The sequence below is a fragment of the Cavia porcellus genome, unplaced genomic scaffold (genome assembly GCF_034190915.1).
Source record: "Cavia porcellus strain 051 isolate PalLab524CR breed Dunkin Hartley unplaced genomic scaffold, mCavPor4.1 scaffold_28, whole genome shotgun sequence".
Taxonomy (NCBI): Eukaryota; Metazoa; Chordata; class Mammalia; order Rodentia; family Caviidae; genus Cavia; species Cavia porcellus.
In genome coordinates, this window is record NW_026947511.1 from 32880524 (window position 1) to 32896813 (window position 16290).

At 49.2% G+C, this 16290-nt stretch overlaps 1 protein-coding gene across 2 annotated transcripts in view; it reads left to right on the forward strand.

Moving 5' to 3' along the window:
• Positions 1 to 13871: 13871 nt before the first annotated feature.
• The window catches only part of Lrmda (leucine rich melanocyte differentiation associated), a 996798-nt gene continuing 994379 nt past the window's right edge, over positions 13872 to 16290 (forward strand). The window contains exon 1 of one of the 2 annotated variants that reach the window (XM_063238708.1): positions 13872 to 14309. In XM_063238708.1, coding sequence (XP_063094778.1) covers positions 14280 to 14309 — 30 coding nt within the window. In that variant the 5' untranslated portion in view covers positions 13872 to 14279. The remainder of the gene's footprint in view (positions 14310 to 16290) is intronic. The other variant, XM_063238709.1, reaches the window with a different exon arrangement.

Consider the following 16290-nt stretch of genomic DNA (forward strand, 5'->3'; position numbering starts at 1 on the left):
ATTTGTTTCTCCTCTTTTGCTCTCTGTAGTCCTACTCTCCAACCCCTTTTCCAAAGCAGAAACGAAGGGTGCAAGTGATATCATTTTACTTTTATTCCCCAAAGAGTCTACCATGAACACCAACAATCATCAATATCTGTCAGTCACATCAGCACTTTTCCAGTGATCTTCCATCTTACCTCCTGTCTTGCCCTCTGCTGCTGAGCCTGTGGTGACCCGGGCTCGCCTGTCACACTGTTCTTTGGGCACATCCACCAGGTTTACTTCAGGAGCTACAGGTGCGGCCATGTTCTGATCTCTCTGCCTGCTTCTTCAGAAGGAAAGGGGCCCTTTTGCCCTCCAACAGGGATGGAGGGGTGGGGACCAGGATCATGGCAATTGTGGCCCAAAGAGCTAGCCAGTGTGGGGAGGGCAGGCGTGACAGGCTTGGGGATGGCAGGGTTTGCAGGTCAGCTCATGATGCTGACATCATCTTCCTCCTCCTAAATGATAATCAGTCCTTATGTGGGGGCCAGTGGACCCCTCTTCTGAAATAAGTTTCATGAGTGTTTCTGGGATGAATCTGAACAGAATGAACAAGTGACCTACTTCCTGCAGAACTCAGGTGTGAAAGGTGTTAGTGAATGTGCTAAGAGGAGGCCGGCAGTCATGGGTCCCTAATGCAGGTGACGCCAAGTTATTCTAGTTAGAAAGTGTGGCGAGCTAGGTGTGGTGGCACAGGTCTGTAAGGCCAGCTCCCAGGTAGGACGACTGCAATAGCAAGTCCAGCCTGAGCCATTTGGCAACTTAGACCCTGTCTCAAAAAAACAGACAGTTCAGTGCAAGGTCCTGGGGTCAACCTCCAGGACTGGAGGGTAGAAAGTCGAGGAGGAGGAGGAGGGCTGTCTAGGAGGAAGGGCATGGGCCTGCCTTATGCAGGATGTTTCTGGGGCAGCCTGCAGTCCCATCTAAAATCCTCTTGTGTAGATAACAAGCCAAGTAAAAGATAAATACTAGCTAGTGGGGAGATGGATCTTTCTATAGGGGGAGGAGAATCAAGAGATGAAGGAAGGGGAGGTGGGGGAGGAAGAGGGTATAAAAGAGGAATCAAGATGTGTTATGCACATTCCCAACTCCACGCAAGGGAATGTAAACATTGTGTGTTGCACAAATGTAAAAACCATTAAGAAAGGAAAAACATCTTCCTAGGATATCCTCTCCCAGTCTTGCCTTCCCAAATACCACTTTGATTAGACTGAGAATTCACATTGCCCCAAGCCTCAGGACAACTACTTTCTGACCCAAAGCATTACCCCCTGCCCTGGTGCCGCTCATCTGATCCTACCACCAAAGCTTGCTCCCCCCACCCCAGGACCAGCCATCCAGCCAGCCAGCCAGCCTCGGGTGCTTCCCATGGCACCTCCACCCCCAACCTGTTCATCCGAGTAGAGCAGAGTCCAAGTGTCGGTTCCAGAGATCAGTGCTGCTCTCCCGTTTATTAGGTGTGTGACCGGGCAAGGTTCTTAGCCTCTCTGAAGTTTCCGGTTTCTCCTCTGTGAATTGGGTGTAATGAGTCCCCATCTCGCAGAGTCGGTGGAAAATTAAATAGTGCTCGGAGTGCTTGCTACAATCCCATCTCCTCGCTCCTTCTTACCTCTGAACCCCCAGAGTGCTGTGGGGGCCACTCATCTGGCACTTAATTATCTCCTAATTGATAATATCTTTTATTAGCTATTTAAATACTGATTGTCTGACTTTGTATTTGTGTGTGTGCAGTTCAGCTTTCTAATTAGGTCTTAAGTTCTTCCAGGCCTGAAGCAGATGATTTCATTGTATTCTCGTTACAGACTGGAGGCAGACCAGGGAAAAGGCAGGCACAAATTAAAGAGCACCTATTAAAAAAATGAGTGATAAAATACCCAGGATTTCCCTTTAATCCTTACAACAATCCTCCAGGCACAGACTGTGATACCCATTTTACAGCCGAGGAAACTGAGGTTCCCAGAGAGGAAATCAGTTGCTCAAGTTCCAAAGGTCAGGGCTCTTGACTTCCTTATAACAGCCTCCCGCAGCTTTGGAAATTTTTTTTTTTTTTTTTTTTTTTGTCTTTTTCCTTTTTATCGGTACCAGGGATCGAACTCACGACTGCCTGCTTCCAAGGCAGGTGCTTATGCCGCTGAGCTAAATCCCCAGCCCCTGGAAATTCTTGTAATGCCTCCTTCTGGTGTGCCAATCCCCAAAGTATGTGTTTTTCTGCTAGTCTAGTCCAGCTTCCGGGCCAACTTTCACCTCACTGAGTTTTGAGAGCCAGTTATGAAACAGCAGAAACATACACAGATGACAGGAAATACCCTTCCCCAGAAGAAGGCTGCAAGGGCATCGATTGTATCCAGGATCGTCTCAGGTCTAGCAGCTTGGGTGACTTTAGTTTTTCTTTTGCTCACGTGTACTTTCTGTTACAAACATTTGTTGCTTTTATGACTCCAGAGCAAACAGCAGTTTTGTTTGCAAGTAAGTTTAGCAGAGTTGATGATGCTCTGAACACAGGCAAGCTCTTTTCTCTGTCTTTTCTCTCCCTTTCTTCTCTCCACTCAGCCAGGTGGGAAGAGACCCACTCTTGGCACTTATGAGTCACAGGTTTGAAAGGCAGGGGTGCGTTGGAGAGAGAGGCGTGATTGGTATGGGGTGGGATCCTTTTATCCCCTTGTATCTCAAAGGCTGACAGGCTCTCAGAGGGTGGAAATGACTGGTAATTAGGGAACCTTCTCTGCCACACAAACGAAAGACACACTTAGCAGTCTCCGTGACCTCTGAGGCCTGGTGAGGCTTTGTTATGTAGATGCTCTTAATTGGGTGAATCACTGCAAACAGCTTGGGAAAGAACACTGTGGGCTGTGCTTGGGGAAGCTTCTTTCCAGGGGTTCAACTCAAAAATTGGGGGGTGGGGAGGGTGGACAGTGATTGCCTCCAGGTAAGTCCACCCCCTGCCATTGGCATGAGAAGTGGTCCCCAGGGTGTGAGTTTTTGGGGTGTCTTTAGCTATGACCTCTTCCTCCTGTTCCCTTCATCCCCCTCCTCCAGCGTGTTGGCTGGGAATACCTTGAGACATAAACTGGGTTCCCTACGTTCAAAGATCAGATGGCAGCTTGGGAGTCAGAAGCAGATTTACGTGTATGGAAGGCTCCCAAACAGCAGGCAGCAACGCCAGGCACATGGACAGGTATTCAAATGGTCTCTCAGATGCTGCCACAGTCACTCATAGGTGGATGGTTGGGAAAAGCTGGGCTTGAGAGGGGTTCTGGGGAGGGAGATGCCCAGGACATGAGGACTTTGATGAACAAAGGCTTCTCAGGACGCTGTCACACCCAGAGCCAAGGCCCCCAGCACCCTGAGCATGGCTCAGACATCAGATGAGGAGAGAGCAGTGTGGATCTGGCTTATAGGGTCTTGCATGGTGCTGCTGTTAGTCCCAGAGTATTAGTTTGGAGGGTGCAGTGCAGGGAGACTCAGATGCATCCTGTCCTAGGTAGGACCCATTATCCCTCCTCCCCATCTGGTATCTCTGTGAGCAGCTTCATTTTGTTCTTAAACTTGCCTTAAGCTGGGCCACTGGACTTGATGTCTTTGTAACCATCCCATCTTTACACCCCCAGTGCTGCTCTGTCTCCTCAGGTCCTCAGCCTCCCTTCAGATCCCCAACACTCTTCAAGGGCCTGGCAGATAGGATGCACTTTCTGAGGCTAAGAGGATCTTCCTGATTTACTCTCCTGCTTAACACTCGCCCCGTGGCTCTGAAACACAAATGTAATCATTTCATTACCTTCCTCCAAGCAAGACCTACACGGCTTGCTGGGTGTGGCGGTGCACGCCTGTAATCCCAGCACTCAGGAGGCTGAGGCAGGAGGATCGCTGTCAATTCAAGACTAGACTGGGCTCAAGTGAACTCGAGGCCAGCCTGAACTATATAGCAAAACCCTGCCTTAAAAAGACAAGATGAAACAAACCAAAACACCCACACAGCTCTTGGCTCTGGGCCCCTGCCTACTTTTTTACTGTCGCCATTTGTCAAGATTTGCCAGTATTCGCCTGTGTTGTCAAATCCATGTTAATTTTCCATCTTTACTTGGCCTTGGATAGCCATGGACATAGTTGATCACTCTCTCTTTTTGCCTTTAATATTTTATTCGTAAAATTTTCAAACTGATGAAAAAAATTAAAGAAAAGAACAACAAATGCACAATACTCTTCTCCCAGGCTCACCGGCTTCTCTGTCTCTCTGTCTCTCTCTCTTGAGCTCTTTCTTTGAACTATTTTAAATCTGTATGCATCTTGATTTCTATCCCTATTTTCTTTAGCTAGAAGCTCCCCGGGAATTGGATATTCTGTTATGAAGCTACAGTGTAATTAGCACCATGAAAAAATAGTTGTGGTAGTTCATCTCTGTAATCTCAGAACTAAGGAGGCTGAGGCAGGAGGATTGTTATGCGTTTGAGGCCAGCCAGAACTACATAGTGAGACCCTGTCTTAAAAAAATTAGCACAACCAAGCAAAGTAATATTAATTCAGTATCTTCAGTGATATTGCCACTGATATCACTGATATCAGGGAGAACTGATAACAGTTCTCTTTAAAATGTTCCAGGTATTTCCAAAATGTGTTTTAAGCTATTTTTCCCCCAAGTTCCAGGGCTTTTGTATCCTACTTGTTTTCTGTGTTCTTTAGCTCATTTTATCTAGAATAGGCCTGTCATACCACTCTCTTCCCAGGGCCAGTGACATTTTGAACAGCGCAGTCCAGTTGTCTTGTGAAATTGTCTGTATTACGGTTCTGGGTGAATATTTTTGGCAGGAATATTAGGTAAGGGGAGTGGGCTTCCCAGTGAACTACATCAGACATTCACGCGAGGGAGTCTGAGCTCTTTGCTGGGGTCAGGCCCTCTAGTTCTTGCCACTGTAGGTGGCTTTCCTTTTTGGTGACTCTTGGTGATAGTTTGAGACCATGAAAGTATCCTAGTCACTGTGTTTCCAGTGTTCCCTGATGGTCCTTGGCTGAACTGGTCATTATACTGGACAGCTTATCTGTGTGTGTGTGTGTGTGTGTGTGTTGTACCAGGACTGAATCCAGGGCCTTCACACTGATCCCCAATCCTTCTATTGATTGATTGATTGATTGCTTCAAGACAGAGTCTTGATGTGTAGCCCCGGCTGGCCTCTAATTTGTGGTGATCCTCCTGCCTCAGCCTCCTAACTGCTGGGATTTCAGGTATGGTCCATCACACCCAGTTCCTCTATTTTTCACTTTGAGACAGGATTTCAGTAAGTTATTAGGTTGCCCCGGCTGGGCTCCTACTTTGATCTTCCTGCCTCAGCCTATCTTTTCTGATCATTTTCTTTTCTTGGTTTCGGGGTCCTAGCTTACCTGGGGGTCTCCTTGCCTCTACAGCTTCCCTTGTATGTGGGAGGTTCCTCCCATTCTCTAACTGTTAGGGTACACTAGGGGCCTGGCCTTCAGGGAATTCTTGTTTTGGGGGTTTATATATCACCTAAAGTCCAAGGGGTCCCAGATTCTAAGTCTAATCCAGACCTGGCTCCTGATACTGCACTCACGATCCATTTGCTGGCTTCATGTTTCCACTTGAAAATCCCAAAGCCGTCTCAGATGCGTCAGGTCCTCAAATGCCCCTTGGTCCCGGGCACCCCCAAATTTTCTCATTCATCTCGGTAGGATAACTCCGTCCTTCCAGATGCTCAGCCCCAGCCTTAGAGTTTGGTTCCTGTGTTTCTCAGACTTCTCACACCCAAGCCTTCAGAAAGCCCTGTGGACACCACCTTGCAAATATATCCATCTCTGGGGTTTCCATGGCGGCCTGCTGCTGGGTCCTGGCTCTGTCCTTCCCTCCTTGTTGGTCACTGAGCTGTGGCCAAAGCAATCTTTACAAAATGTGAGTCAGATCATGGCCATCCTCTGTGTGAGGATTTCCACCTCCCATGAAGTCCGAGTTCCAGTCCTAACCTTGATTTACCCAGCTCTACATGAGCTGTGGCCCCCATACCCTATTCTGTGACCTCATTTACTATCCCTTTGCCCTCACTTATTCCACTACTCTGATGAGCTCCTGCCCCAGCTGCCCCAGGGCCCTTGCACTTACTGTTTCTGTTGCTGTGGATATTTGTCCTCTCTGAGTCTGCTTGGCTGTCCTCCTCTTGTTGCAGGGTTCAGGCCTCAACAGCACTTTCTCAGTGTGGCCACCGGAACAGCTGTATTTCCTTATCATCCATCTGCATCCACATTCTGAAAGTAAGCTCCACAAGCATAGAAACTTTGCTGTCTTTACTGCTCTGTTCCCAGAGTTTAGTTTCAAGTGTACGGTATTCACTCAACAAATGTATATTTTCAAATTCTATTTTTGATTTATTACTATTATTATTGCCATTGCTGCTGTTGTTATTATTTGAGATGGCTCTCAGATGGGCCAGGGTGGCCTTGAAACTCCTGAGTTCAAGAGATCTTCTATCTCCTGAGTTGCTGGAACCACAGGTGGGTGCAACTGGCCTGGCAAATAACATTTTTTTTTTTTTGAGTGAATGAATGATTGAATTTCTAGTACTTCAGGGTACCAGAAACCTAGTACTTCAAGATATCAAGAAACTTTCAGTTCTAAGGGAGTCCTGAAGGTCCACATTCTCCATCGGCCTGTTGTATCCACCGTGGTAGGCTGGGGAACTAGGGTATGCCTTGGTGTGGTATTCAGGGTTCAGACCGTAGCCATGGAACGGAACTCAGGAGCCAGGGCTGGCACGTGTCTGGAGGGTCCGTGTGCTTTTGTTTTTGTACTGGGAATTGAACTTATAACCTTGCACTTCCCAGGCAGGGGCTGTGTCTTTGAGCTATATCCCTGGCATGTCTGTGTGCTTTTATTTGTTTTTAATTTTATCTATTTATTGGTACCAGGTATTGAACTCATGACCTTGCGTTTGCCAGGCAGGTGCTGTGCCACTGAGCTAAACCCCTGGCCCTCTGTGTGCTTTTAGATGCCTGCAAGAGTACGTGCCAGTGTAGTCCTAAATGTGGGCAAGAAATCCTTCTGGGTTCCCCTCCCCATGTAAGCTACAGATACGTTACAGAACTGCAGAACTTCTGTGTCCACGTGTAATTCTCCTGTCAGCAGCTGTATGTGTTTTGTTTCGTTTCAAGGCAGAGCCTTGCTACGTAGTTCAGGATGGCCTTGAACTCACCGCTACCCTCCTGCCTCAGCCTCCTAAGTGCTGGGGTTACAGGTGTGTGTTACCACGCCTGGCAGCAGCTATCTTCTAAGGCCTTGGCCCACTTCTGCTTGGGAAGCAAGGAGCAGGTCAGAGCCGGGTGCAGCTGCAATGGAACATGCTCCTTTTTGGCTGGGGTGACACCTGGCCCTTGGAAGCAATGACATCCAACTGCACCATCCAGTGCAGAGCTCTGTGTCTGGTGTTCCCTCTGCCTGGAAAACCCATCTCCCAAGGCGGGCCAAGGCTGCTCCATCTCAAGACGGGTGGGTGGGCCTACGCAGCACACTCCACAGCTGCCTGAGGTGGGGAAGTCATCACAGAAGCCTGAGCAGAGGAGGTGGGCGGGGCCAAAGTCTCCTCCATCTCTGCCCCTCAAGGTTTTACAAGAGAGAGGCTAGCGGAGACCCGTCACTGTGTCTAAGTCAGCACTTTCCACCTCTCGTCCTCTCTCCCATGGCCCATTTTGCCTTCACAGCATGTATCAGTGCTCTCTGAAGTGGAGTCTTTCATATGCTTGACATATACTGTCACCCGGGTCCTCCTGCCATAATGTAAACTTCCCAGGAGTGAGGTCTGCCTTGCTCCTCCAGTGCCTCACATGTAGTAGCTGCTCAGTAAATACCCCGTAGGCTGTGTCTGTTTTGAGGTGGTGTGCATAACTCCTTGCATTTTCACTTGTGTCAGTCAGCTTTCCATTCCTATAACAAATACCTGAGATAACCAACTTATAAAAAGAAGAGGTTAATTGGGGCTCATGGTCTTGGAGGTTGTAACTGATGATGGTCTGCTGGCCCTGGTGCTTTTGGGTCCAGAATGCATGATGGAGTCCCACATGCGATGACTGGGAAACAAAAAAAGAGAGAGAAAGGGAATGGAGTCCTGTGATCCCCTTCTAGGCCACGTCCCCAAGGACCCTAAGACCTCCCACTAGGCCCCACCTTTAAAGGTTCATCCACCTCCCAGTGGTGCCAAATAGAGAACCAAGCCTTTAACATCTGGGCCTGTAGTGGGCTGTCAAGCCCCAAGCTATAGCATCTCTGCATCTGGGGAGAGTGTATGAGTTCATAATGGGTTCATGCACATGGATTCATCATGGGTACACAGTGACGTGCCATAGTGACAAAGTGAGGTATTGAACCCAGGACTCCTGGGCAGGTCCATGGCCACTGCAAGGCTTGAGCCTCCTTTCATCCAGCCAGCAGCCTCTGGCACTGTGGTGCCAGGTGCAGTTGGTACCTGCTCTGCCTGTGATTCACGGTGGCAAAGACAGTCCAGGCTCCTTTTGGAAAACCAGGAAGAAACTCAGAATTAATACTGGTGAGTCACGCCAGAACCCTCTTGTGTGTATTATTATTATCACCCTTCCATATATTCTGAAATAATCCCTGTAAATAATTATAAAAATAAATCTCAATGACAAATTATTTTATTTTATTTTATTTCCAGGAACACATTTATTCATCATCATCTCTTCAGGGGTAGAACAAATTGGAGCACTGGGTATGAATACAATTTGCAAATAGGCAATATAAGTAGAGAGAAAATTAATATGTATTCCTCGGCGCTCTAAAAGGAGAGGAAGAACATTAATAGCCATTTCCTTGCAGATATAACTTTGAAAATGTTATTTCTAATCCATCAGCGTGGGGCTCCGTATGAGGAAAATGGTTACAACGTGACAAGAAACGATTAGAAGCGAACGGCATCTGCCAGGGCTCCTCCTCTCCTCCTGTCTGTTTTTAGTGACACATAGGAAGAGTCCTGTGTTCTTCTTTGGCCTGGGGACGGTCACTCACTTACTGGTGACACTGGGAGAGTTTCTTGTCCCCTCTAGGCCTTGGTTTCCTTCAGTAGTTGGAACAGATGATTTCTAAAACAGTGAGCTCAGATATTCACAAATCCAGATGACTTGGAAAATAACAGAGTAGGCTGTTTGTGGCAGAGGTCCAGACGTTCTAGTAGCAGGGTGCGGGGCTGTCCCCTAGGTTTCAAGTGGCAGAAACTCTCTGTGTTTGAGGAAAGATGGCCTCGCCGGAAATACACACTCCAATTCAGGGCTACCTTGTCCCCTGAGCTCAGCTGAAGACTTCAACATTCTGCAAGTTCCTGGCAAACTGGGAAATTAGATTTGTTTCTCACTGCTGTTCTTGGGATTTGTTACAGTAATGCTAAGGGGTGAACAGGTAGGAGTTTCCACGGTAAGCTTTTTCTCTGTCTTTTCTATGCCAATTCCTTTATTATTTTTAATCACAAGAGTAATGTATGGCTGTTGCAAAAATCACATACACACACACAGGAATGAAACGCAGAAGCCCCTTTTTCACTCTCATGTTCCTCAAACCCACTCCCTCCCTTCCCCATCCCTCTGTTTGCATTTTAATAGGAAACAACTAAGACCCAAAGGGAAGGGAAACTATAGGTACTGAAGATTAATAGTTATAATAGTAAATAATAATAAACTCGAATTTGTGGAATGAACACTCATGCCTAGCAGCATGACGGTATTCAGGATATATTTTTAAAAATCCAATTTGTTCTGCTTGGGAGAAACTGGAGATGTTGGAGCACAGATCATCCTTGGTCTCCTCTGTGTGCAAATAGTTCAGAGAGAGCTTTGGAAAACTTTCCCGTATCTCCTAAACTCCCACTTTGAGACTCAAAAGGGGGTGCAGGAGCAATAAAGAGCATTTTATGCAGACACCATGCTTTTTAAAAGAATTGGAATCTAAATGTGGTGAATCTTCACTGGGGGATGGACAGGATTAATTACAGCAAGTGAGTGAGTTACTCTGCCCGGGGGCTGGGCCTAAAGGGCATGCGTCCAGGTCAAAGAGAAATGGACAGACAGACTGCTAAGAAAACCTGGTTCCCTGGCTTTGTCCTTCTCATCTGCTAATGCTCAGTGTTGGAAGATTGAAAGCTGGTTCCTGTTTGGCTGGTCTAGCTGACCCCTGGCATCAGCTGCCTTGATTGGAAATAAACAGGATCTTCCTTTTTGTTCCCAGGAATGCGGTGGAGGAAGGACTTGAAGGGAAAGGGCCTCCTCTGCCAAAAAATAACAAGAAGGATGACACTAGGACCGTGACTGTGATGCTTTCACCCAGGGCCATAGGAAGCGTCCTGCTGTGTGTGCTGAGCTTTTCCACTTTCCAGGTGGCCCGAGAGCTCCAGGATTCACAGGACCAGGAGTGTCGTGAATGTCCCTGGTGCCTAGCACAGTCTCTGGCCCTTGGAAGCTGGAGTAGGGGGGTTATGGCATAAAATGTGGCAGGGTAGGGGGAGCTGAAGTTACATACAGTTGGTCATGGAATGGAGCTAGGGGCCCAAGAAGAACCCTGATGACTGCAGGAGCCTTTGTTGCCCCTTAGCAATCCTGGGGTAGGCAAGTTTGCCCACTAAGAAACCCCAACAGGACTTGTTTCCTCTGTCCACTCTTGGACCGTCCTTGGCTCTCAAAGGGATCATTCGCTCACTTTCTGGGCCAGCCTGATGTTGGGGTTCCTTAACTGTCTTCCCTCCATGTTACTCAAAGACCTCTACCTTTATCATTTCTATTTAATTATCCTTTTCATTGAGAAAGTGATGGGGAAGTAGAGAGATACCACCCTCCTCTCTTCCAGTCTTTCTTGGTTCATCTGCTTCTCCGCTTCTCTTCCCTTTTCTTCCTTTCTTCTGAACCTCCAAAAGCTAAAGGAGAAATTTTTTCTGCTGATCTCCTTCAAATACATTTAGGAAACTATTGTTGCCATAGCCTAAGTGTTTGTCTCTCCCCCAACACTCGTGCTAAGATCTGCACCTCCATGGTGATGGTATTAGGAATCGGGCTCTTTAGAGGTGATTAGGCTGTAAGGGTGGAGTCCTCTTGAATGGGATTAGTGCCCTTATAGAAGGGACCCCAAGAGTTAACGAGTCCTTCCACAGTATGAGGACACAGTGAGATGATGGCTACGAACAGAAAGTGGGCTCTTATCACATGATCTCGGACTTTTAGCCTCCAGAACTGTGGAATTTCTGTTGTGTATAAGTCACTCAGTCTGTAGTAACTTGTTTTAGCATCTTGGTCACCAACAAAGTAAGTATTCTGCTCAAGAGTTCCCAATAGCTCCCTACCATTATTCATTTATATTGTAAACTACTCTAGCCCACTTCAATTTGAGCTAGTTTAAAGTTTATTTTTTGTGATCCAGTCAACTGGGCTTTCTGGGGTGCTCATGGAAATGGGGACAGGAGGAGGTGGGGGGAGTGGTGTTCAGGAAGCGTTTCCAGCATCTTCTAGAAGGCCAAGCAGGGGATGTGAGAGGCAGGAGGGGCGGCTGCAGAGTTGAGAAGTGAAGGGATTGCTAGACTTGGGGGTCACACCAGAAATTGTGGATGGTTTATTAGTTGAGCTGGAGTTATTGGAAGCTTTCACGTGGGGTGAAACCAGGCCTGTAGAATGGTCACCTGGGGTTCCATGGGGGAAGGGACAGCAATGAGGGGGGAAGGGGACAAGACCTCCACCCTCTTTGGGGCTGCTGTGGGATGTATGGAGGCAGGGGTGTGACAGAGGACTGCCAGCACTGCTCCCTGGCTGGGCAGGGGCGGGCGCTTTTCTGATGGGGTCTCTTAGTGGGCCTGGGCCTGCTTCTTTGCCTCAGCTGGTCCTCTCTGACCAGGGACCAGGCGGGGCCTGGAGGAAAGCAGAGGTGAAAGGTGGCTGGGGAGGGCAGGGTATCATGACAGCTGGGCTGCTACTTCCTCCTTTTCAGGCAGGAAAGGCAAACACAGGCAGACAATGGAACGGAGAAGGTGCATCCAGCAGAGAAGGAGGAGGGGCCTGGTCCCTGGTTCTTGGAAGGCTGCCTTTGATCCCTTATCTCTGGAGGGTAAGCTTTCTTTTTTGGCCTGTGGTGACCTTTTGCTGCAGCATTTCCTGGAGTCCCCCAAAGTAAACACAGTCAAGTCTGCATCCTCACAGGTCCCGTTGGCTGGGTCCATTCCTCTCAGCAGAGAGAGTGTGGGCAGGTCCCCCCAGGAGTTAAGCACTGTGCTTCAAAGGAGATCCCAAAGTGCAATGCTTTTGCGTGCTGAACACTTTAAACCGAAGGAGACTGGAAAGGCCCTAGACGCAGGCTCTCTTTCTTTTCTCCTACTCTCCCGTTTCACATCCCCTTTTTCTCCTCTAAACCTAGTCATCAAAACCAGAATTCCTGTTCCCCAAGGAGGGTCACAGAAATTAGAGCCAAAGCAAGCCATAAATCCTAGAAGTATTATTCTAGCCCGTCTTTCTGAGTAGCAGCTGGCTATAAAGATAGACTCTGACCTGCCTTTTCTGATAGTAGAGTTGGAAGCCCCTCATCCCACAGGGGTCCTGCCTCAAACCTGGGAAGAAGGATCACTGCTGCCCAGAGACCAAGAAGAAATTGCACAGGCCTTGCTGGGTTTTTCCCTTCAACCTATTTCTACACGGCTACCCATTCTAAGCAGGAAGACAGTTTTCCCTGGATCTTTGCATAGTTGTTTCTGAAGGCTCCCATGTTGTCTCTGGTACTTTCTCATCATTAAGACACAATAACTGACACCTGTTTGTTTTGGCTGACAGTTTGTAGAGGTTTCAGTTTATAGTGCACTGTCCCTAAGGCAGGATGGCATGGCAGGGCAGGCAGGAGCAGAGAGAGGAGATAGATCCTTCCCCACCATGTCCCCAGTGACCCTGCCACAGTTAGCTGTAAAAGTCATCCGCAGACCAAGGCAAGGATGACAATCATGCCTCATGACCCAGTCGCCTCTCCAAAGCTCCATCATTGCATGAGGCTTTGGGGGACATCTAGATATAAACCATAACACATGTCATGCAGGACTTTGAATCGGTGTTTTCTTGGCGGTTGGATGGTCAGCCCTGACCCTCCTGATGGGTAAGGGAAGGTATCACACCTCTTCTGTCCCCTACAGAGTTAAAGCTGGGCTGGCCCTTAGCTGCCATGGCTGGTGGATGATGACAGCCCAGGGGTATCTGATAGGAGCTTTGCCTGTCCTGAGGGTGGAGAGGGGAAGGCAGGAAAGGCAGGGAGAAAATTCAGAACCTTTCAGAAGAGGACAGGCATGAGTTTAGGAGTTACCTGGACACTGGGTTGGATGTCATCCAGGCAGGAGGCAGCAAGGTCACCTCACCTCTTTCAGATAGGAAGGTGGTGTGTGTGTGTGTGTGTGTGTGTGTGTGTGTGTCTGTGTGTGACAGCCTTAAAGATCACAAACATCCTAAAGGACTCCTGGTGCAGGAGCGGTGGGCTTTCCGTGGGATGGAACCACCTGAATCTCCCTATAAAAGAAGTGCGTGCTGTCTCTCTGAGTAAGAGAAACCTGCAACTCAGAGACTCCATTCATTTGGTTCTCTCTTAGGGTTCATTATTAGCAACTGCCAGAGGCTACGCAGACACGGTGGAGTGGAGTGGTCAAGCCCAGGCCGCATTTTGTTCACTGTTTTGGGAATCTGCCTCCTCTTCTCCCTGCCACTGCACCGGGCATCCTTCCAGCCCAACCTGGCCGGGGAGGGGACTTCGGCTCAGAAGCCCCTCCTCCAAGGCTCTGAGGGCAGTTGTGCAATCTAGATTGTGAAATTTAGGAAAAGCAGAGCCCTAAACTCCCAGCTAACGGCTCTGATGCGGCTTCCCTGATAGCGACCCCCCCCCCGCCCCCCAAGCCCACGCCTGGCCCGGACTAAGGCAGCAGAGCTGTGGGCTTGGAAGTTTGCAGGACACCTCGTGGGGTGTTCGCAGGACACCTCCCTGGGCTCCCCGGGAGGGGGCGGGACCGGGAGGTCCGGTCCGGACGCTGCAGCGCTGCAGGGCCACCTGTTGCGGTGGGCGGTGGGCGGTGGGCGGCCGAGGCTCCCGGACACCCCGGGTCAAGCGCTCCCGGCGGGCCTGGGGTGCAGCGCGCACCCAGCGGGCTCCAGCCGCCCGGGCTTCCGCCGGGTCAGCTGACCGCCCAGTGCGGAACTGCGCGCCACCTCGGCCTCGCCGGCGCTCCACCGCGCTCAGTGGGCTCTGGGCCACCATGGCTGGGCTCGTGGTCAGTGGAACTCAAGTAAGTCCGCCCCAAAGAGCCCGCCCTGGCCTGGGCACGGCGGGGTGGGGGGACCGCGGGCTCCCCGGGCTCCCACTGCGTCCCCAGCCGGGGTGGGGGGCGTGTGCAGGTGGACGGACAGAGCGCCGCTGTCTGGGGAAGACTGACCGCTTCTGCGCTGCTCAGTCCCTGGCTGCGTGGGGACAAACCTCTGTCCCCCACCCCCACAATCCCGCTCTGCCTCTCGTGCCTCACTAAGCGACCAACTTAATGTCTCTCAGGGCCCACATAGGGGCCCACATACAGAGTTTTAATTTCTTCTTTCATAATCCAAATTTATAAAAACTTTTGGTCAAAGAAAAAGTTTTAATATGTAACATTTTACTTGTCTTTATATCAATGCAGTGGTAAAACAGAACTAACTAATACTTTTATATTTAAATGGAGGACAGGCCCCCACGGAGCTGAAAATGTTTCTGTCCCTCAAAATCACAATGAAAATCACAATGTGTGGGGTGCAGGGCGGTCGTGGGCATTACTGATAGGCTCTGCCATAAAGGTGGGCTCCTTAGCCAGGGTCCTCTTTTATATTCTTATCTGTGGGGAATGTAACACTCCACTTAACCCTGTGTGATAGACGTGCACCCTCCTGGGTGTTCAGCCGGGTAGGAAGCCTCAGGTGATGTTGGTCAGTGCTGGAGGGATGAACTCAGCCAGGTTAGGATCAGGCGGCTAGTATCTGCTGGAAACACGAGACCTGTATCTTTCACCTCCTCTCCCTCTCTGATTAAGCTGGTCCTCCCATGGCTCGCCTTTCAACGCACCCTGGAGGAGTTGAGTTTTCAAAGCTTTCCCTTTGGGTTGCCTAAGGCAGGTAGTGTCAGGCCCAGTTGGATTTTGAGATGCCTGGGCTACAGGGAATGCATCCCCTCAGAGGTGTGGGGTCTTACAACTCTGTCAAATGGAGTGAAGGCCAGCGGTGCATCCCATCCCGCTGGCTCTTTCCTGGAGTCCTGTCATTTTTGCCAATCACCCATGTTTACTGAGTGCCTACTATGACAGCAGGCCCTGTGCCAGGTGATGTTGGACATTAAGCTCTTTCAGTGTCTCTCTGGCCTGGCCTTTTGACAGTTTTGTTGTGTGGATTGTGGCCTCAGCTTGTGAGCAGGGAGCTGGTCCAGAGTTCAGAGTGAGCAGGCCCAGCAGGACAGCCTGTGGGAGTGCTTAAAAATGACCTTACTCTGCCCCCGAGAAAAGGGCTTCAGAGGGGGAGTATGAACTTGATTTCCTAGAGGAAGGTCTGGGGTTAGGGCCTGGGCCTTCCCTGTGGGCATCTGTCTGAGAAGGACCCTAGGTCTGGCTGCATTTGAAGCCCCAGCGTGCTTTGCACGGAGCTTTGTCCAAGTTCGTGGAGGACTTGACAGTGGGTTTCACAGCTATCTCCATTTCCCAAACTTGTTTCTTGCCCTTCCTGTCATTAACCTACTCCAAGCAGCTCAAGGACACTCGTGAGGCTTAGTTGAGACATTTTGGGTACTTGGAGACCATTTTAAGAAGCCTGCCTGGGGAGGAGCTGAGAAGGCAGGCTGAGCAAATGGTCCTGGGTGTTAGTGCCCCACGGCTGGCCCAAGGTGGTACATTACAGCCCCAGGCAGGTTACCATGGCTGATACTCAAAGAGGGAGCATCTTGAATGTATGTGGCATGGAACTTTTCAGATTTTGGTAGATTGTTCCTTTTTGGAAAAAAATCTTTTTGACACAAACCTATTTATAGGGTACAATGTAGTATTTCAATGCATATATACACCGTATGTCTTGATCAGAAGATAGTAATTGGTGTATCCATTTTTCAACCACTGACCCCTTCTGTGTGTTTTGGACTTTCAAAATCCTCTCTGCTAAGTGTTTTGAGATACACGGTTGTCATCAACCATAGCTACTGTGCGATGCTTTATAGAGCTTTAGAAATTATTCTTATCCCACTACACTACTTACCTGTTA